The 22134-nt window shown below is 43.7% G+C and overlaps 3 protein-coding genes across 5 annotated transcripts; 1 reads left to right on the top strand and 2 right to left on the bottom strand.

Annotated features, from left to right (window-relative positions):
* Nucleotides 1-767: 767 nt before the first annotated feature.
* LOC110497243 (uncharacterized) lies at nt 768-4469 on the bottom strand. Its single transcript, XM_021573251.3, has 2 exons — nt 2449-4469; nt 768-2136 (listed from the first exon to the last, which is right to left on the bottom strand). The coding sequence occupies exons 1-2, from the start codon at nt 2744-2746 to the stop codon at nt 1079-1081; spliced, it is 1356 nt and encodes a 451-aa protein (XP_021428926.3). The 5' UTR covers nt 2747-4469; the 3' UTR covers nt 768-1078.
* Nucleotides 4469-17110, bottom strand: LOC110498615 (uncharacterized). 3 transcript variants are annotated; one of them, XM_036954166.2, is made up of 4 exons: nt 16271-17110; nt 7777-7913; nt 7148-7244; nt 4469-6903 (listed from the first exon to the last, which is right to left on the bottom strand). In XM_036954166.2, the coding sequence occupies exons 1-4, from the start codon at nt 16551-16553 to the stop codon at nt 5693-5695; spliced, it is 1728 nt and encodes a 575-aa protein (XP_036810061.2). In that variant the 5' UTR covers nt 16554-17110; the 3' UTR covers nt 4469-5692. The 3 variants fall into 3 exon arrangements, with proteins under 3 accessions (XP_036810061.2, XP_021430940.3, XP_090066212.1); XM_021575265.3 differs by having other exon boundaries at nt 7651-7913; nt 16271-16912; XM_090210086.1 differs by having other exon boundaries at nt 7387-7913; nt 16271-16407.
* On the top strand, nt 16332-21271 carry LOC110497232 (uncharacterized). The gene is made up of 4 exons (XM_021573233.3): nt 16332-17913; nt 18160-18293; nt 18653-18749; nt 18998-21271. The coding sequence occupies exons 1-4, from the start codon at nt 17637-17639 to the stop codon at nt 20230-20232; spliced, it is 1743 nt and encodes a 580-aa protein (XP_021428908.3). The 5' UTR covers nt 16332-17636; the 3' UTR covers nt 20233-21271.
* The last annotated feature ends 863 nt before the right edge of the window (nt 21272-22134 follow it).

Below are 22134 nucleotides of genomic sequence, written 5' to 3'. Positions count from 1 at the left end.
AGGCCTGTATCTAGTTTAGACCAAAACTATTTCTTCAGTCACCCCATTTACTTCTAAAATAAAACTATTGTATCCATCCCTTGTATGTTATACTTCCAATGGGAACAGTGCACAGCTTTGATTTTGATTTCACGATGCAACCATGCTGTATGTTCTCATAAAAATCTTTGTTCATAAAGATATATATATTTTTTTTATCCACTTAGTTCATACAAAAACAATCTCCATTCACAAACAATATTGACCTTATTCACTCAGCAGCCATTGTTCATTGACCGAGGTATTGTTTAATGTTTCATTTCATAGGGTATACATATTCCATGACATGTTGTATAGGCCTACATTTGATGTGGGACACTCAGAAGGACATGGATAGAGCATTGTCATGTGCTCAGATTTTAAAAGACAAGCGTTGATTAGCTACCACACTAGCCATCTATGGTAGAACATTCATCTGAGAACAAGGTCTAGAGAAACTTCAATTCACTTATAGAAATGTAAAGGACTATACATTATTATAAAAACTGTAGACAATACCAGGGGGAAAAGACAGCTTATCTATCCTACATCATGTCTAACTTCATATCAACAGCATTGATATGAAGGAATAACAAACTATATACTATTTATGCAATAACATGGGTCAAATGAACAACCAACACCCCTGGAGCACACTCCTCCCCACACTCCTCCCCACACCCACTCCGCCCCACACCGACCCACACTCCTCCCCACCCACTCCGCCCCACACTCCTCACCACACCCACCTCCCCACCCACTCCGCCCCACACCGCCCCACACTCCTCCCCACACTCCTCCCCACACCCACTCCGCTCCACACTCCTCCCCACACTCCTCCCCACACCCACTCCGCTCCACACTCCTCCCCACACCCACTCCGCTCCACACTCCTCCCCACACTCCTCCCCACACCCACTCCGCTCCACACTCCTCCCCACTCACTCCGCCCCACACCGACCCACTCCTCCCCACACCGACCCACTCCTCCCCACACCCACACACTCCTCCCCACACCCACACACTCCTCCCCACACCCACACACTCCTCCCCGCCCACATCATATATCATTCTCCATGTGAATCCTCTGGTGCCTCTTAAGGTTGCACTTCTGTGTGAAGCGTTTGCCGCAGTCCGAGCAGCTGTAGGGTCTCTCCCCAGTGTGAACACGCCGGTGGGCCTTCAGGTTGCTTAACTTAGTGAAGCTCCGGCCACACAGGGCGCAGATGAATGGCCTCTCCCCCGTGTGGGTCTGCTGGTGGGCCTTAAGGCTACTGGGATGGGGGAAGACCTTACTACACACTGGGCAGCGGAGGGCCAGCCTCCCAGGGTGGTGATGCTGGTGGTTCCCTTGTTGGGTTGGTGTTTGGGAGGAGGTGAGCCCTCCCTGGGCGGTCCCCCTGTTGTACATTGGGTAGCCGCCCCGCTTGGCAGCATCCCTGTATACTCTCATGCGCGGCAGGGTTTGAGCGCTGGGCTTATATTTGGAAGGAATCCTGTAGTTTAGAGAGCTGAAGACATGACAGCCCGATGAGGAGGAGGAGACAGAGGCCCCCGCTGTGCTGGGATTGGTTGGGGGAGCGAAATCTCTAGCTAGCTGCTTCGCCTCTGCCGATTCAGAGGACGACAGAGGCTCTCTTACCAGTCGTAGGTTCGACTGAGCTTGTCTGTGAACGTCAGTATCCGTGTCTAATATTCTATGGCCTATCCACACCGGTGAGGCTCTACTCCTCGTTCTGTCACCGTCATTACTGGGTCCTCTGCTCTGGTTCTGAGATGGCACTGCTAGTCTGGGTGTCTGGGTGACCTGTTGGACCTCTGGGTCCGCAGAGGGAAACCCAATAGAGTCCCCTGTACTCTGAACGAGTGTGTCTGAGTCCCGCTGCTCCTCTGTGTAGGTGTGAGCTGCAAACGGCTGTATGGCCACCTTGATTCTCCACGGCTCCATGTCCTCCTCCTTAACACTGCCTACCAGCGAAGGACTGGGAGCTGGAGGAGTGGGAGGAGTTGGTTTAGCTGCTACCTGTGATGACTCCACTGTTTCCTGTCCACAGCTTCTCCACCTGACCTCTGGCTCCTCCTCCAGCTTCAGGTCACACCCGCTAAGCAGAAGCAGACCTAGGGAGACAGGTGCAAAACGTTTTGCTACGGTGTGCAACTCATGAAAGCACTACTAATGAGACAACAACATAACATACACCCCCTGAACTCAAAGTATGTCTCGAAAAGTATAGGCTAATTGGTTATATTGTGGTTGTGGGAACCAACCTTAGGCTGGGAAAGAACAGTGGTAGATGAGCATAGCTATTTAGAAACGGTCATAGGGAGAAACAACCCATTTTGGAAACAGTTGCAATACCTACACATTCACCATTTACCCCTTGGTTATACCTAAAAGTATTTTGTGACTCAAAGGAAGCCCCCACTTACTGTCCTGTATTCCTGGAGGTCTGTCGTCTGTTTCCTCGTTGTAGACATCTGTCCTGCCACAGTCTACACACCTGGCCCTCTGACTGACATCCTTCAGCTGACTCTCTGCCCGCTGCAGCAAGATCCGCAGAGACTCCACTTCCTGGTGGCTCCGTGTCACTTCCTGTTGACCACGTCTTACCTCCTCCAGGAAGCCATCCTCCACCAGTCTGGTGATCTCATACATGGCTGACTTTAGGACCGTCTCCATGACTCCCGAGAGCTGGGTCTGGAAGGTGAGGACGAGGTTCTTCGACATACTGCTTGTGTGTCTTTTTCACAGATCAATTCACAGTGGGATCTGCACCAGGAGCAAGTCAGGACTGTGTGTGTGTGTGATCCTAAAGTGAATCTCTTCAGAAAGCCCTGTTATTCAGAATAAGTGGGTAGAAATATGCCATGTCTATCACATCGCGTATCTGTTTCTCTGACCAATAAGAGTGACAGCTCCTCCAGCTCGCTAACAACCAAGTGGCGAAGACCGTCCAGCGCAGAAGAGTGCAACATAGGTTCAATAAAACGGTCACATCGCAAAATTCGACTAGGTAACAAACAAGGTATCAGACAAAAATGGGGTCGCATCAGGCTTGCTAAAAAAAATAGCTAGCTAGCTAACATGATACTGGTACAAGCCTTGTTACAAGTCAATAATGGAATATTTTGTAACATACAGTACTATTGATTAAAAACGTTATTGCCAAAAGGCTGACAGCACTTCATGAACATGGGGTAGTTGTCTCCAGATTTTTGTTTAAATTGAAGAAAACGAAAAAAACATGCTAATCAACGATGGATTCCGGAAATTCGATTGTTTTCAATCGCACGTCACCCTTCTGCTGTACGGTGGCCCTGCGTGATCAACGTCCGCATGGTAAGGGAAGTTTTATGAAACGCGTTAATAGAACAAGTGAAACCTTTTTGCGACAAATTATACATATTTGCGGGGTAGAGAATTACTTCGATAATTACTCCACTTCGTCTATCTATGATGAAAATATAGTTGTAAGCTATACAATTAGTTAAAAACATATTTACCAATGGAATTAAAGGGATTGCAAAAATCGCTGAAGTTGGACACTTTTATCTCCCTCACCAACTTCAAACATCTGCTATCTGAGCAGCTAACCGATCGCTGCAACTGTACATAGTCTATCGGGAAATAACCCACACAATTTTACCTACCTCATCCCCATACTGTTTATATTTATTTACTTTTCTGCTCTTTTGCACACCAATATCTCTACCTGTACATGACCATCTGATCATTTATCACTCCAGTGTTAATTTGCAAAATTGTAATTATTCGCCTACCTCCTCATGCCTTTTGCACACAATGTATATAGACTCTCTTTTTTCTACTGTGTTATTGACTTGTTAATTGTTTACTCCATGTGTAACTCTGTGTTGTCTGTTCACACTGCTATGCTTTATCTTGGCCAGGTCCCAGTTGCAAATGAGAACTTGTTCTCAACTAGCCTACCTGGTTAAATAAAGGTGAAATAAAATATTTTTAAAAATAAAATAAAAATATCCGGTACTTTGTACACTTTTCCAAGAAGTTCTGAAAGTAGCCCTCACGAGCCAAAAGTGGATACGATAATTGCGTACTACATCACATATGTGCAGATTTGTCACCATGTCATTGATCTCTCGCTTTGCTGTGTGTGCATCTTGCTAGCTGTCACTCGAATGGCAGGGGACTGAAGCTCATTGGCTAAACTCGAATTGCTATATGGCTTATGCATGTGTTGAATGTTGAATGTTAGGGAAAATGGCCCAGCACAGCTTCCAGAAAAACAGTCACTTTCAAACTAGGGATTTCGTGGCTAATTGAGGTTAGACAGTAATTCCGATCATAGATTTTGCATGTATGAACTACAGATTGACACATCCAGCCCAAAGTGGGAGGCTTAAAAAATACTTAGTAGTCCTCAAACGTCAGTGGCACTGTCTTTAAGGAATGATATATTCACAGACTACATGGGGAGCAAAATATTTATTGTACATAAAAGACAATTACGGCAATTCAGGTTCAATTCATTCAGTTAACAAAGTATTATGTACAGGAAGAAAATGCATGGTTACAGTATGGGTAGGGGCTGTGGTAGAAAGTAAGCTTGATGAACAGAATATATGAGGTATATGCTGCATTCATGACATGTCGGAACTATCAAACTCAAAAATGTACAACTTGGAAATCGTTGTAGAAAGATGATACCCAAGTTTCCCACTTGGAAAGTATCAAAATCAACCAATTGGAAGCTCTATGCATATAACTTAATTTTAAGTCTGATGTTCCCAGTTTCCGACTTGCAGTGGTGGAAAAAGTACTCCAAAGTCATACTTGAGGTAAAGTAAAGATACCTTAATATAAAATGACTCAAGTAAAACTGAAAGTCACCCAGTAAAATACTATTTGAGTAAAAGTCTGAGAGTATTTGGTTTTAAATATACTTAAGTATTAAAAGTAAATGGAATTGCTCAAATGTAATTAAGTATCAAAAGTGAAAGTATGAATAATTTAAAATTCCTTATATTTTGCAAACCAGACAGCACAATTAATTTTTATTTTTATTTTTTATGGATAGCCAGGGGCTAGGGTTAGGGGCACACTACAACACTCTGCCATGAATTTACAAACAAAGCATTTGTGTTTAGTGAGTCCGTCAGATCAGAGGCAGTAGGGATGACCAAGGATGTTCTCTTGATAAGTGCGTGAATTGGACCATTTTCCTGTCAAAATGTAACAAGTACTTTTGGGTGTCAGGGAAAATGTAAAAAAAAAGTAAAAAGTACATTATTTTCTTTAAGAATGTAGTGAAGTAAAAGGAGAAGTTGTAAAAAACATAAATAAAGTACAGATACACCTAAAAACGACTTAAGTAGTACTTTAAAGTATTTTTCCTTAAGTACTTTACACCCCTGCAGACGTCATGAAAGCAGTATTATTCTAATGTTTGGTAGGTTGGCATGGTCATTATGACAGACAATGTATCATTTAAGGCATACATTCTTATTCAACACATGGTTAGATTTCCAACAGCTCATATTTTCAATGTCCTTATTAATAAACAATTGATCAAAAACATTTTTTTTCCTCAATGTCAAATAAAATAATAACGAACCAACTAAGTTGAATGCACTAAAAGTAAGTCGCTTTGGATAAAAGCATATGCTAAAGAACAAAAATGTAACTTTTTTTTATTCAGTTCAGGAGATCCGGCCTGTGTTTGCGCTGGTGCAACTTCAGATGGTCCAGTCGTTTGAAGCGGAGTCCACACACAGCGCAGCAGTAAGGTCTCTCCCCGGTGTGGATGCGCAGGTGCACTTTCAAAATGTCTGCGCGTGTGAAGCTCTTGTCACACATAGTGCAGCGGTGAGGTTTCTCCTGCGTGTGAATGCGCTGATGCAGCTTGAGGTTCCAGAGCCGACTGAACTTGTTCCCACAGATGGAGCAGCAGTAGGGCTTGTCTGTGGTCTGGCTGCACTTGTGCCTCTTCAGGTCGGAGAAGGAGGTGAAGCCCTTGCCACAGTGGCTGCAGAGGTGGAGTCCCTCTGCCTGGTGGACTCGCTGGTGGACCTTGAGGTTGCAGGCCTGGGTGAAGGTCTTACCACACTGGGTGCAGGAGTATGGAGGCCCAGACCCTGACTCTCTACCAGTTTTATGTGTCTGCTTGTGGGCCTTGAGGGAACCAAAGTCTGGGAAGGTCATAGTACATTGATTGCAGGCATGACGCCTCCCCCCTCCTCCTGTTACCTGCTCTTGTGAACGATCTCTGAGGTTTAAAGAGAGTCCAAAGTCGTCAGCAGCACCATACAGGCTCTCTGTGTTGTTGTTGTGGGCTGAGCTTCCAGAGTGGATGGAGGTTAGCCCCCTGTGGCCGGCTCTGTTACCTGACTCTGGGACCCCGTGTTCTGGGTACAAGACACTGGAGTCCTGCAGGTACCCCTCCTCGTTTATCAACAGGCAGTTCCGGCCTCCCACCTCCGGGTGGGGGGATGGCGTTGGCGACCCCACCTGCTCCCTCCGGCTCTGATGGGAGCGAGGCATGTGGGAGCGATGGTGATGGTCTCCCCCCTCAGACCCCCCCAGGTTCACCTGGTAGTGACCCACAGCTCCGTAGCTCAGCGCCCCCAGACGAGACGGAGAACCAGGAAGCCTATCCAGCCCTTCCATGTCTAGAAGATGGTCGCTACCACCATCACCGCTGTAACCAGACTTCTCAAAGGCGCCCCCAAGGTCCTCCATGCTGTAGCGGGGGCGGTAGAGAGGGTCGGTGGGGTCCTCTGGCTCTCCCTCGGGGCCCGGTGGTTCAGGCCCCTGGTCTAGAGCGGACCCCCAGTCATCCTGGCACCGCTGTAGATCCTGCTGAATAAAACTCTTACTGGGCCCCGAGACGTCTGAACCATCGGCCCCTGAAAACACAAGGGACATGAGGCATTAGAAGCATTAATATTTAAGACATTAGAATTACTAGAAACGGTAGTAGAGTAACTGTAATGTTAAATGTCTACTTACAGTTTCAAGTTGACTTTCCATGTATAATAATGAATTCATTTGAAATGACACAGCATACTTACTATTACGTTACTCTCATTATTCTCATCATCATTAAGGTTGGCTATTGTCTGTTATGTTTGTTGTAAACTCCTGACTCACCATCCAGGCAGAACTCCCATCTCTCCTGTAGCTCAGTGTTGTGGAGAGCCTCCTCTTTCAGCAGACTGTCCAGCTTCTGACCTCCGACCTCTGTGGACTGGAAGAGCAAATTATTCTGACTAAATGATGGATAAACTGACAGTGATTGAATAGAGCTGACATGATGGTTCTATATTCAGAACTCTCCTCAGGGACCCCCAGACATCTCACAACTTTGTCGTAGCCCTGAACTATCATACCTGATTCAAGTAGTGAAGGGCTTGATGATTCGTTGACAAGTTGAATCAGGGGTTTTAGTTCTGTAACAGTTCAAATATGAGGAGAGGTTTGAAAAAGGCTGCCCAATTCTTCCTCACAATTCTAATATGTTCTTTAAAATATATTTCTGACTGAGCATTTTGTAACACTGCACCCTCCACTCTTCCAAGGTGTTTAGTCCCCTAGATACAAGAGGTTCTCCTAGAGCTGGTGGCCTCCATGTGTTTAGTCAGTCCCCTACCTACCTCAGAGATTCTCCTAGGGCTGGTGGCCTCAGCCTCCATGTGTTTAGTCAGTCCCCTACCTACCTCAGAGATTCTCCTAGGGCTGGTGGCCTCAGCCTCTATGTGTTTAGTCAGTCCCCTACCTACCTCAGAGATTCTCCTAGGGCTGGTTGCCTCTGCCTCCTCCAGATCATTGAAGGTTGTTTCCCTGGCCACGCCCCCACAGCTGCTCCACTCCTCCCCTGGTACCTTCTCCTGCTTCAGGCCACACCCCCTCTCCACACCTGGCCACAGGTAAACAAAGAGAACATTTAATTTGGAGTAAAAGGAAAGTAACATTGTGGATAATAGAGTCTCCCCACATCAGATGAAGGAAAGGAAACATCTTATTAAGATGCCACCACCACCACCCATGACTGACTCCTTTCTTAAACCAATACTGTCTGATCAGTAATCACCAAAGTATAAAAGGTACACATTACAGCAGCCCATCTTCAGAGTGATTCCTCCATATGGCCATGTCCATGTAAAAGTACCCATGAGCACCGACATGTAAAGTTCATAGGAGCATGTCAACTGAAAGTTAAAAGTCTCCATTTGGGGGAAATGGAAGCCTAGATACTTCTCAACCATTTTCCATTTAAAAAACGAGGCCTGAGTATAAAGGCTTTGATTTCGAGTCAGAAAGACAGAAAAGGGGTCTTAAAAAACATCTAGCAGGAAAAAGTCTTACGGTATCAGAAATACATCAGAACACAATAATGTTGAAATAAAGGCCCCTGTCAAGTAATAAACACATGTTTAGTTTTGGAGAAATGATTTGCCTTCTGTAAGTTTAAGAGACTTTGCCTTGTAATTCCTTAACCAAAAACCCACATGTTTAATATATTTACTCATTTCTCTTCCTCATGTGGGAGGATAATGAAAGTTCACAGAAGTTACAAGTAATGGTATACCTACCAATTAGTTTGTATTTTTACTGATATCAATTTGTTTCTGAATTATTAAGTGATTAAAACGTGTTATTCTGTTACCAAATCAGTATCAGAATTACTGATATTCCAATTGAATTGGCTACATTGGGAAATCATTGTCTGTCCTCCCTTCTACTGGCATACTGTTATGTTCAGCTCATAGAATCTCCTGTTACTGTCCTGCCTTCTACTGGCATACTGTTATGTTCAGCTCATAGGATCTCCTGCTACTGTCCTGCCTTCTACTGGCATACTGTTATGTTCAGCTCATAGGATCTCCTGTTACTGTCCTGCCTTCTACTGACATACTGTTATGTTCAGCTCATAGGATCTCCTGCTACTGTCCTCCCTTCTACTGACATACTGTTATGTTCAGCTCATAGGATCTCCTGCTACTGTCCTCCCTTCTACTGACATACTGTTATGTTCAGCTCATAGGATCTCCTGCTACTGTCCTCCCTTCCACTGGCATACTGTTATGTTCAGCTCATAGGATCTCCTGCTACTGTCCTCTCTTCCACTGACATACTGTTATGTTCAGCTCATAGGATCTCCTGCTACTGTCCTCTCTTCCACTGACATACTGTTATGTTCAGCTCATAACTGTTTTCTTTCTTTCTGTCGTCTGGTGGTCAAAGCAAGTGTGTAAACAGTCTGGACAACTCCTCCCTCTCAGTCGCTGCCTCTTCTCTCTCCAGTTTCTGTTACCTCTCCCGGCTCTTACTGACACCTACCCATGAGCCCCCTCTCTTTCCATTTACTGTAACCAACATCCTCACCCTCTGAACACCGACCGACACCGCACATCCATGGACATTGAAAAGCAGTTGAAATATGGTCAGTCCGCCCTGGCCTTGATTTTAACGTCCACAGGGGTCGTTTTGAGGGCTGGTCCCAAGTTGTTATATTTATCACCTGTGCTTTGTGCTATTTGCCTCATGACTCCTGCGTGCTTTGTTGACTATGAACTTGCTTGTTTACCCAACCGTGAGACAGTCTGTTTGTTCCCACACTCGGGACTCTGACTCTCTATTGGTTACACGGACTCTTGGCCTCCCATCCTATTCTAACTTACTGTACTAAATTTACTGTACTATTCTAACCACCTCTCACCAGCTTTGTATTCATGTTACCTGATGAAATTGCTGTACAATTTGATCTTGTTGCCATCTAATGCAAATTCAAATGTTATGAAATCAACACTGAAGAGCTCTCCCTGTCCTCTGCCGTGCCCTGATTGTATTACTGCTGGTTATATCTGGAAATGTGCATGTACAGTACACCCTCATCCATCTACTGTTGCTAGCCCCAATTCTGATATCTGCTTCATTGATTTCTGCTCTCGTAAAAGCCTGGGTTTTCTGCATGTTAACACTAGAAGCTTATTACCTAAAATTGATCAATTGAAAGTGTGGGTTCACAGCTCCAATCCAGATGTGTTGGTCATTACTGAGACGTGGTTAAGAAATAATGTTTTGAACACTGATGTTAACCTTTCTGGTAATAACCTTTTTCAGCAAGACAGATCTTCCAAAGGGTGGTGGAGTGGCAATCTTTACCAAGGAACACCTTCAGTGCTCCTTTGTCTCCACCAAGTCTGTCCCTAAACAATTTGATTTGCTGGTTTTACGCATTAAAAACTTTCAAATAGCTCTTTGTTGACTGTTGCTCGGTGTTATCGACCACCATCAGCACCGGCCTGTACCCTAAATGCCCTAAGCTCTCTCCTTGCCCCTTACACTAAGTCTGTATTTGTCCTGCTAGGTGACCTAAACTAGGACATGCTTAAACCACCTGACCAAGTCCTAAAGCAATGGGACTCCCTAAATATTTATCAGATTATTACCAATCCCACAAGGTATGACTCGAAACACCCAGAAATGCTACTCTACTTGATGTTATCCTTACAAATAATCCTGATAGGTATCCGTCTGTTTTTTTTTCTGTAATGACCCTAGTGATCACTGTTTTACAGCCTGTGTTCGTAATGACTGCTCGGTGAAACGACCTGTCCTGACTTGTCATAGACGCTTGCTAAAAAACTTGAATGAGCAAGCCTTCCTTCATGATCTGGCCTCTGTAATTTGGTGTAGAATCAGCTTGATCCCCTCTGTTGAAGACACTTGGACCTTCTTTTTTTATATTTTCCAGTGGTACCGTTAACAAATACGTGCCCATAAAGAATATGAGAATTAAAAACAGGTTCAGTCCCTGGTCCGACTGTGATCTGGCAGAGTTATTCCACCTCAAGAATTCCATTTGGCAAATCACTCAGCACACGCATACTCAGGCTGACTGGCTCTCGTTCAGGCAAGTTAGAAATAAGTGCACTCGGGCTATCAGTAAGGCCAAAGTTAGTTACTTTAAGGAGCAGTTCACTCTCTGTGGGTCTAATCCCAATAAATTCTGGCAAATTAAAGACCTGGGGAATAAACCCCCCTCCTCACAGCTGCCCATGTCCCTTAATGTTGATGATTTGGTTGTTACTGACAAGGAGCACATGGCTGAGCTCTTTAATCCCCACTTCATTAAGTCAGGATTCCTATTTGACTCTGCCATGCCTTCTTGCCCGTCCAATATATTTTTATTGACTTGGCCAAAGCTTTTAATACGGTAGACCATTCCTTTGGGCTGGCTATTGAGTATTGGTGTCTCGGAGGGGTCTTTGTCCTGGTGCGCTAACTACCTCTCTCAAAAAGTGCAGTGTATAAAGTCAGAAAATCTGCGGTCTCATCCACTGCCTGTCACCAAGGGAGTACCCAAAGGCTCAATTCTATGCCCCACACTCTTCTCAATTTACATCAACAACATATCTCAAGCAGTAGGAAGCTCTCTCATCCATTTATATGCAGATGATAGTCTTTAACTCAGTCGGCCCCTCCCTGGATTTTGTGTTACATGCTCTACAACAAAGCTTTCTTAGTATCCAACAAGCTTTCTGTACCCATAACCTTGTTCTGAACACTTCCAAAAGAAAGGTCATGTGGTTTGGCAAGAAGAATGCCCCTCTTCCCACAGGTGTTACTACGACCTCTGAGGGTTTAGAGCTTGAGGTAGTCACCTCATACAAGTAATTGGGAGTATGGCTAGACAGTACACTGTCCTTCTCTCAGCACATATCAAACCTGCAAGCAAAGGTTAAATCTAGACTTGGATTCCTCTATCATAACCGCTCCTCTTTCATCACAGCTGCCAAACTTTTATTTATTTGATTTGAGATTTAAAATCTCTTTTTCAATAGCGTCCTGGACAAGATAGGCAGCACCAAGTCATTACAAAAATTACAGACAGAACATGAAAAACTACAAGTAATCTAGTAAAAACCATTGAATTCACAAGAGTATAACAAAATCAGCCTCAAAATCCTTCATCTGTGATTTAAAAACACCAATCGGGACAAGTTCTTCCAGTTTAAAAGTATTTTGTAAGGCGTACCAAGACGATTGCGCAGAGTACATAAAAGCCCTTTTACCAAATTCAGTTTGGACATTTGGAACAGTTAGCAGGATAAGGTCCAACGAACGAAGAGAGTACCCACCACATTTCTGAACAATAAAAAGGTAGTAAACCCAAAATGGCTTTGTAAATAAAAGTATACCAGTGACTGAGCCTATGAGTGACTAGAGAAGGCCAGCCAACCCTGGTATACAAAGTGCAGTGGTGCGTAAGGGTTTTGCAGTTTAAACTAACCCTGATTCAGATAACCACCCTACCCATGGTAGATTACGGAGACGTAATTTATAGATCGGCAGGTAAGGGTGCTTTCGAGTGGCTAGATGTTCTTTACAATTTGGCCATCAGATTTGCCACCAATACTCCTTACAGGACACATCACTGCACTCTATAGTCCTCTGTAAACTGGTCATCTCTGTATACCCGTCGCAAGACCCACTGGTTGATGCTTATTTATAAAACCCTCTTAGGCCTCACTCCCCCCTGTCTGAGATACCTACTGCAGCCCTCATCCTCCACATACAACACCTGTTCTGCCAGTCACATTCTGTTAAAGGTCCCCAAAGCACACACATCTCTTTTCAGTTCACTGCAGCTAGCAACTGAAACGAGCTGCAACAAACACTCAAACTGTACCGTTTTATCTCAAAATCTTAATTCAAAAACTCAATCATGGACACTCTTACTGACAGTTGTGGCTGCTTCGCGTGATGTATTATTGTCTCTACCTTCTTGCCCTTTGTGCTGTTGTCTGTGCCCAATAATGTGTGTACCATGTTTTGTGCTGCTACCATGTTATGCTGCTGCCATGTTGTTGTCATGTTGTGTTGCGACCATGCTGTGTTGTCATGTGTTACTGCCATGCTATGTTGTTGTCTTAGGTCTCTCTTTATGTAGTGTTATGGTTTCTCTCTTGTCGTGTGTTTTGTCCTATATATTTTTATTTTATTTTTAATCCCAGCCACCTTTTGCCTTCTGGTAGGCCATCATTGTAAATACGATTTTTTTTCTTAACCGTCTTACCTAGTTAAATAAAAAACATGATACTTTACTGTACTGAGCTCTCTCTCTGTACTGTACTCTACTGTGGTGTAATGATGTCAAAACCTGTGAAACATAGACGTCTATGATTGGTTCAGATTTGGGCCATTCCGGACCAATCAAATTTGGTTTTGTTTGGGGGCGGAGCTCATTAGAATAATACACTACCGTTCAAAAGTTAGAGGTCACTTAGAAAAGTCCTTGTTTTTTAAAGAAAATATCATTTTTGGTCCATTAAAATAACATCAAATTGATCAGAAATACAGTATGATCATTGGTAATGTTGTAAATGACTACTGTAGCTGGAAACGGCAGATTTTTTATGGAATACATAGGCGTACAGAGGCCCATTATCAGCAACCATCACTCCTGTGTTCCAATGGCACGTTGTGTTACCTAATCCAAGTTTATCATTTTAAAAGACTAATTGATCATTAGAAAACCATTTTGCAATTATGTTAGCAGAGCTGAAAACTGTTGGTCTAATTAAAGAAGCAATAAAACTGGCCTTCTTTGTACTAGTTGAGTAGCTAACACAACGTGCCATTGGAACACAGGAGTGATGGTTGCTGATAATGGGCCTCTGTACATCTATGTAGATATTCCATTAAAAATCTGCCGTTTCCAGCTACAATAGTCATTTACAACATTAACGATGTCTACACTGTATTTTTGATCAACTTGATGTTATTTTAATGGACTAAAACTTGCTTTTCTTTCAAAAACAAGGACATTTCTAAGTGACCCCAAACTTTTGAACGGTAGTGTATATGCAATAGATGATATTGCATATTTCTACCTTTGCGTACCTATTCAGGATACATCACCATGAAGAGAATGACAATCATATCCATAATTATGCATTTCTGTGTAGTACACATCAGCGACCGATGATTTATTTTATTACCGTAAATCTGTTATCGGGTGTAAATACACTTAACTTACTGTAGTTCAATAACCAATATATTACTGTATACAGTGCCTTCAGAAAGCATTCACACCCGTTGACTTTTTCCACGTTTTGTGGTGTTGCAGCCTACATTTAAAATGGACTAAATATAGATTTTGTTTTTGTCAATAACCCATCATGTCAAAATGAAATTGTTTTTCTAAATGTTTACAAATTATTACAAAATGAAAAGCTGAAATGTCTTGAGTCAATAAGTATTCAACCCCTTTGTTATGGCAAGCCTAAATAAGTTCTGGAGTAAACATGTGCTTAACAAGTCACATAATAAGTTGCATGGACTCGCTCTGTGTGCAACAACAGTGTTAACAATCTTTTTTTAATGACTACCTCCTCTCTGTACCCAACACTTAAAATAATCTGTAAGGTCCCTCGGTCGAGCAGTGAATTTCAAACACAGATTCAACCACAAAGACCAGGGAGGTTTTCCAATGCCTCACAAAGAAAAGCACCTATTGATAGATGGGAAAATAAAGAAAGCAGACATTGAATATCCCTTTCAGCATGGTGAAGTAATTAATTAAACTTTGGATGGTGTAACAATACACCTGTAGTGGAATTTGACTGTCTCTTTCTGCTTACGGTCTCTCACACTTATCATACATGTTTTACCTGCTGCATAGACAGACAGGGTATTTGAGGTTTGCTCTTATAAGAATATTTTGAAGATAAATACACAACGCAGGGGAGAGGACGAGAGGACTAAACTTAATTGTCAATGGGGAATTGTCAACGGAAATAGTTGGTTGTCAGTTCAACAGCTGTTTAGAATGTGTTGAATGTCAGACCTGAACTCAGAGCTACGTGTGCCATGTTTTCATTGGTCTGTACATTGAGTCTGGAGCAGGATACTTGTTATTTGGCCATTGGCCCAGTTGTACTGCAAGGACTTCTGTTTGGTCAACCCCAGGCTAGGGTGGGGGGGTTATAAGTGGCATCATGTTTCTTTGTTCTGTGGAGAAAAGCTAAGGACAGGGGAGACTGAACATCTATCACCCAGCATTACATCTATGATTTGTCCTTCTCAAATAAATCTACTTTTCTCCCCCAGATTTGCTTTGGAGTTAGTGTTATTGAAGAATAACATCAACTGCTAACACTCTCACAAGGTCAGCTCAGCGGGAGTGGAATTATTGGCTGAATACCCAGACTGTGGTTGCCAGGTGTTTTCTTCCTGAGCAGGCGGTCTCTGGGAGAAAACCCTTTGCTGAGAAACAATGTATTTGGCTATCTTTGTGTAACAAGAAGTGATAGTATAAACATACTGAGGGGGAAATACCTCATCAGAAAGTGCTGTTTGTCTGTAATCTCTCCGCTGGCCTGAATAAACACATTTATTTAAGCTTGACGTTGGGGTCCTTAGTGGTAATTTCCACAACACACCCAAAGATACAGGCGTTCTTCCTAACTCAGTTGCCTGAGAGGAAGGAAACCACTCAGGGAATTCACCATGAGGCCGATAGTGAATTTAAAACAGTTACAGAGTTTAATGGCTGTGATAGGAGAAAACTGAGGATGGACCAAGAACATTGGAGTTACTCCACAATACGAACCTCATTGACAAGAGTGAAAAGGAAGCAAGCCTGTACAGAATAAAAATATTCCACAACATGCATCCTGTTTGCAACAAGGCACTGTACAGAACAAAAATAATCCAAACCATGCATCCTGCTTGCAACAAGGCACTGTACAGAACAAAAATAATCCAAACCATGCATCCTGTTTGCAACAAGGAACTAAAGTAACACTTGAAAAAATTTGGCAAAGCAATTCACTTTTTGTCCTGAATATAAAGTGTTGTATTGGATTTGCCCAAAACATATTACTGAGTACCACTCTCCATATTTTCAAGGGTAGTGGCATCATGCTATGGGTATACTTGTAATTGTTCAGGACTGGGGAGTTTTTCAGGATAAAAACTAAACGGAGCTAAGCACATGCATAATCCTTGAGGAAAACGTGGTTCAGTCTGCTTTCCACCAGACACTGGAAGATTAATTCTCTTTTTATCAGGACAATAACCTAATAACCTGTATTTGCAACCATTTAAAAAAAACATGTTTTCACTTTGTCATGATGGAGTATTGTGTGTAGATGGGTGAGAAAAATATGAACTTAACACAGCAAAATGTGGAAAACTTATCAAGGGGTAAGAATATTTTCTGAAAGCACTGTATACTGTCTTCAGATTTCTCTCCCTCGTCACCTGTCTGTGAGGTTCCAGAGCTTCTCTCCTCGGCTTCCTCGTCAGCTCTCCCACAGTCCGCACACTTCCCCGTACGGCCGAGCTCTCTGTCCCCATCCGTACGCCTGTTCTCCGACAACTGCAGCCGCTTCTTGAGTGACTCGACCTGCTGCCGGCTCCGGGACACCTCCTTGAGGAAGCTATCCTCCACCAGCCTGGTGATCTCGTACATAGCAGCCTTGAATACCGTCTCCATGACTCCGGAGAGCTGAGACTGGAAGGTTACGATGGCTTCAGACATCATAGCAAACTGTCTATGTGTAGCTAGCTACAGTTAAGAGTTGGTAACGTTTAGCTACTTTTGTTCAGGTGAGTCAGTGTTACGATCCAGTCTAGCAAAAGGCTAGGAAGCTATCTAGCTTACGTTAGCAAGCTAGCTACTGTTGGAAGTTGTCTCTCTCCATGACGGTCCTGATAACATTTTTTATAATTTCGAGATTTAAGTTGTAGCATTTACTGTATATGAAGCTATTCGAATAAATATAAATACCAGAGGTATTTAGAGAAAACAAGGTTATGGTAGTTAGCTAACTAGCTACAGAGTCAACACAAAAAGCATCCACAAAACAACACGACTTCCGGAAACAAACCTACGAATCGGGTAGTGGGACAATCTACATTGGAACGCTCCTTACTGGAGAGAATAGACGACATTTATTTGAAGAAAAACTTTGTTTGTTCTTACGTTTACTGTAAATAATGTTCAAAATATAATATTGCTATTATTATAAAATCTGAATACTGATTAGTAGGCTATTTATCGTTTAAATTATTTACAGGAAATCTACAGGAAATCAACACGGAAGCGATTCATCCCGCCCACCGTATATTATCTGGAAAAAACGTTCAACCCCCATGCTCAGCAAGTGATTTCAACCTTTTGGTAATAACGATTTGAATCAATAATACCTAATGGTGCAAAATATCCCTTTATTGACTAACAACACGGCTGGTAGTAGCATGTTAGCTAGCTAGCTATTTTTCTTTAGCAAGCTGGATACGACCCCAGACAACTGTTACGTTGTGAACCTTGCAATTTGATCGTCTTATTGAACCTTTGTTGCACTCTTTTACGCTGGACTGTCTTCGCCACTTGGTTGCTAGCTAGCTGGAGGAGCTGTCACTCTTGTTGGACAGAGAAACAGATACGCGATGTGTCAGTAATAGACATGGCATATTTCTACCCACTTATTCTGAATAACAGGGCTTTCTGAAGAGATTCACTTTAGGATCACACACACAGTCCTGACTTGCTCCCACAAGCACAGATGTTTGGTGCAGATCCCACTGTGAATTGATCTGTGAAAAAGACACACACGCAAGCAGTATGTCGGAGAACCTCGTCCTCACCTTCCAGACCCAGCTCTCGGGAGTCATGGAGACGGTCCTAAAGTCAGCCATATATGAGATCACCAGGCTGGTGGAGGACGGCTTCCTGGAGGAGGTGTCCCGAAGCCGTGAGCAGGTCGAGTCGCTGAAGAAGAGGCTACAGCGGTCGGAGAACAGAGGAAGGGAGAGGGACAGAGAGGGAGGCCAGAGGGGGAAGTGTGCAGACTGTGGGAGAGCTGATGAGGAAGGTGGAAGCTCTGGAAACTCACAGACAGGTGAGGAGAGCCACATCTAAAAACAATATGGAGGATTCACTCTAAAGTGTGACTGATGTAATCTGTACTTTTCATACTTTGGTGATCAGGCAGTATTGGTTTAAGAAAGGAGTTAGTGGTATCTCAATAAGAGGCCTCCTTTCCTTCATCTGCATTAATGCAAAAAAGACTCCACAGCATCCACAATGTTGCTCTCGCCTTTCCTTTTACGTAAATAAAATGTTCTCTTTGTTTACCTGTGGCAAGATGCGGAGAGGGGGTGTGGCCTGAAGCAGGAGAAGGTACCAGGGGAGGAGTGGAGCAGCTGTGGGGGCGTGGCCAGGGAAACAGCCTTCCATGATCTGGAGGCTGGGGCCACCAGCCTTAGGATAACCTCTGAGGTATCTAGGTGACTAAACACCTGTGAAGGGTGGAGGGTGCAGTGTTACAGGACATTCAGGTAGAAATATATTTCAGAAAACATATTAGAACAGATAGTCTGTCAGGAATAATTGGGCAACCTTTGTCAAACCTCTCCTCATATTTGAACTGTTCCAAAACTAGCTCACTTGATTCAACTTGTCAACGAATCATCAAGCCTTTCACTACTCTAATCAGGTATGCTAGTTCAGGGCTATGACAAAGTTGTGAGATGTCTGGGGGTCCCTGAGGAGAGTTCTGAATAGAGAACCATCATGTCAGCTCTATTCAATCACTGTCAGTTTATCCATCATTTAGTCAGAATCATTTGCTCTTCTAGTCCACAGAGGTCAGAGGTCAGAAGCTGGACAGCCTGCTGAAAGAGGAGCCTCTCCACAACACTGAGCTACAGGAGAGATGGGGTGTCTGCCTGGACGGTGAGTTGTTTACAACAAACATAACATAGACAAACATAACATTGCCTACCTTTAGGTTTAAGAGAATGGTAAGAAGAGTAACTGATAATATGCTGTGTCATTCCAAATGTATTCATTATTACACATGTAAAGTCAACTTGAAGCTGTAAGTACACATTTGACATTACAGTTACTCTACTACTGTTTCTACTAGTTCTAATGTCTTAAATATGAATGCTTCTAATGCCTCATGTCCCCTGTGTTTTCAGGTGCCGATGGTTCAGACGCCTCGGGGCCCAGTAAGAGTTTCAGTGAGCAGGAGATGCAGCAGTGCCAGGCTGACTGGGGATCCGGTCTAGACCAGGGGCCTGAACCACCAGGCCCAGAGGGAAACCCAGGGGACCCCAGCCAACCTCTCTTCCAACCTCGTTACAGCATGGAGGATCTGGGGGGTGGCTTTGAGAAATCTGGTTACGGCGGTGCTGGTGGTGGAGGAGGCCATCGTCTAGACGTGGAAGGGCTGGATAGGCTTCCTGGTTCTCCGTCTCATCTGGGTGCGCTGAGCTACGGAGCTGTGGGTCACTACCAGGTGGACCTGGGGGGGTCTGAGGGGGGAGACCATCACCATCGCTCCCACATGCCTGGCCCCCATCGGAGCCGGAGGGAGCAGGTGGCGTCGCCAACGCCACCCCCCCACCCAGAGGTGTGTGTCCGGAACTGCCTGTTGATCAACGAGGAGGGTTACCTGCAGGACTCCAGTGTCTTGTACCCTGAACACGGTGTCCCAGAGTCAGGTAGCAGAGCCGGCCACAGGGGGCTAACCTCCATCCACTCTGGAAGCTCAGCCCACAACAACAACACAGAAAGCCTGTATGGTTCCCCTGACAACTTTGGACACTCTCTAAACCTCAGAGATCGTTCACAAGAGCAGGTAACAGAAGGAGGAGTAATGGGAGGAGGGGGGAAGCGTCACACCTGCAATCAATGCACCATGACATTCTCAGACTCTGGCTCCCTTGAGGCCCACAAGCAGACACACAAAACTGGTAGAGTCTCAGGGTCAGGATCTGGGCCTCCATACTCCTGCACCAAGTGTGGTAAGACCTTCACCCAGGCCTGCAACCTCAAGGTCCACCAGCGGGTCCACCAGGCAGAGGGACTCCACCTCTGCAGCCACTGCTCCAAGGGCTTCACCTCCTTCTCCGACCTGAAGAGGCACAAGTGCATTCAGACGACAGACAAGCCCTACTGCTGCTCCATCTGTGGGAACAAGTTCAGTCGGCTCTGGAACCTCAAGCTGCACCGGCGCGTTCACACGCAGGAGAAACCCCACCGCTGCACTATGTGTGACAAGAGCTTTGCTCGGGCAGACAATTTGAAGGTGCACCAGCGCACCCACACTGGGGAGAGACCGTACTGCTGCGCTGTGTGTGGACTCAGCTTCAAACAACTAAACCATCTGAAGTGGCACCAGCGCAAACACAGGATGGATCTCCTGGCCTGAGCAGTGGTCTAGAAAACAATATTTTTGAGAAAGTGTTTATAAATAAGGACATTAAAAATATGAACTGTTGGAAATCCAACCATGTGTTGAATATGAATTAAAGTCTTACATTATGGACTGTCTATAAATTGTCTGTTATAATGATCATGCGTAACCTATGAAACATTTGAATGATGGGACATTCATATGCACGTGGGAAGTCGTAAGTCTGACATGATTGTGTTCAAGTGCATTTGAAGTCAGACCAATTCTTTAACCATTAAGATTTTTGCTAGCTTGTTTGATAGCTAACGTTGCTCATAAAAGTTATCTAGTTTTGCTTAACATTGACAGTACAGTAAAACTAGCTACATTATCCAAATTGATAAGTTTGTAATTGTCAAAATTGGATTTGTTGTCATGTTTTGGTTGAAAAGGTATAAGAGGTTTCCCACTTGTAATTACGACTTAGAGGGTTGCTCAAGTGAAACTTCCCAGTCCAGCCCAGGTTTTTACATACAAATAAAACACATTTTAAAGCAACTAGTTTCATCCCGCAGAACATAAAAACCAAGGCGTGAGACATGAACACAGTACACCTATATTTAAACTTGTTTTTAGGCTTCTAACTTTCCTTATAAGTAGAGTTAAAAACAAATTAGGACAAATAACCAGAATATGTTTCAAAAACAATTATTCAAGTCTCAATTCAAATTCCCTGTGCTCAATAATGCCAAGGTAACCTGTCTAAATGACTATAATCCTGTAATACTCACATCTGTAGCCTAAAATGCTTTGAAAGCCTGGTCATGGATCACATCAACGCCATCATCCCAGACGACCTGTACCCACTCCAATTTGCATACAGTCCCAACAGATCCACAGATGACACAATCTCTAGTGCTCTCCACTGCATTTTCCACTTGGACAAAAGGAACAGCAACAGTACATTTCATTGGCTAATGGCATTGTTAGGAAGGGCCCGTAAGTAAGCATTTCACTGTTAGTCTACACCTGTTGTTTACGAAGCATGTGACAAATAAAATGTATGAATTCAAAATTGTTCTTTTCTTTTGAGCACTACGTCATTCTCATAATTATTCCAAACAACAAAATCACCCCAAATGTTTACACAACAAAAGCTTTACATTTTAGTAATTTAGCAGATGCTCTTATCCAAAGTGACTTACAGTGGCTTGCGAAAGTATTCACCCCTATTGGCATTTTTCCTATATTGTTGCCTTACAACCTGGAATTAAAATTGATTTTTTTGGGGGGGGTTGTATCATTTGATTTACACAACATGCTTACCACTTTGAAGATGCAAAATATGTTTTCTTGTGAAACAAACAAAAAAAAATACAAAAAAAACGGAAAACTTGAGCATGCATAAGTATTCACCCCCCCAAAGTCAATACTTTGTAGAGCCACCTTTTGCAGCAATTACAGCTGCAAGTCTCTTGGGGTATGTCTCCATAAGCTTGGCACATCTAGCCAGTGGATGGGTTCCGCTGGTGTACAGCAATCTTTGTCATACCACAGATTCTCAATTGGATTGAGGTCTGGTCTTTGACCAGGCTATTCCAAGACATTTAAATGTTTCCCCTTAAACCACTTGAGTGTTGCTTTAGCAGTATGCTTAGGGTCATTGTCCTGCTGGAAGGTGAACCTCCATCCCAGTCTAAAATCTCTTGAAGACTGAAACAGGTTTCCCCTCAAAAAATCCCATGTATTTAGCGCTTTAAGCAATGACTTTTTTATGGCCACTCTTCCGTAAATCCCAGCTCCGTGGAGGGTACGGCTTAAAGTGGTCCAATGGACAGATACTCCAATCTCCGCTGTAGAGCTTTGCATCTCCTTCAGGGTTATCTTTGGTCTCTTTGTTGCTCTCTGATTAATTTTCTACTTGCCTAATCTGTGAGT

The sequence above is a fragment of the Oncorhynchus mykiss genome, chromosome 19, assembly GCF_057628025.1.
Source record: "Oncorhynchus mykiss isolate SJ-2025 chromosome 19, ASM5762802v1, whole genome shotgun sequence".
NCBI classification, from domain to species: domain Eukaryota; kingdom Metazoa; phylum Chordata; class Actinopteri; order Salmoniformes; family Salmonidae; genus Oncorhynchus; species Oncorhynchus mykiss.
The sequence above is the reverse complement of the archived record's forward strand: the minus strand, read 5'-3'. Positions and strand labels throughout refer to the sequence as shown.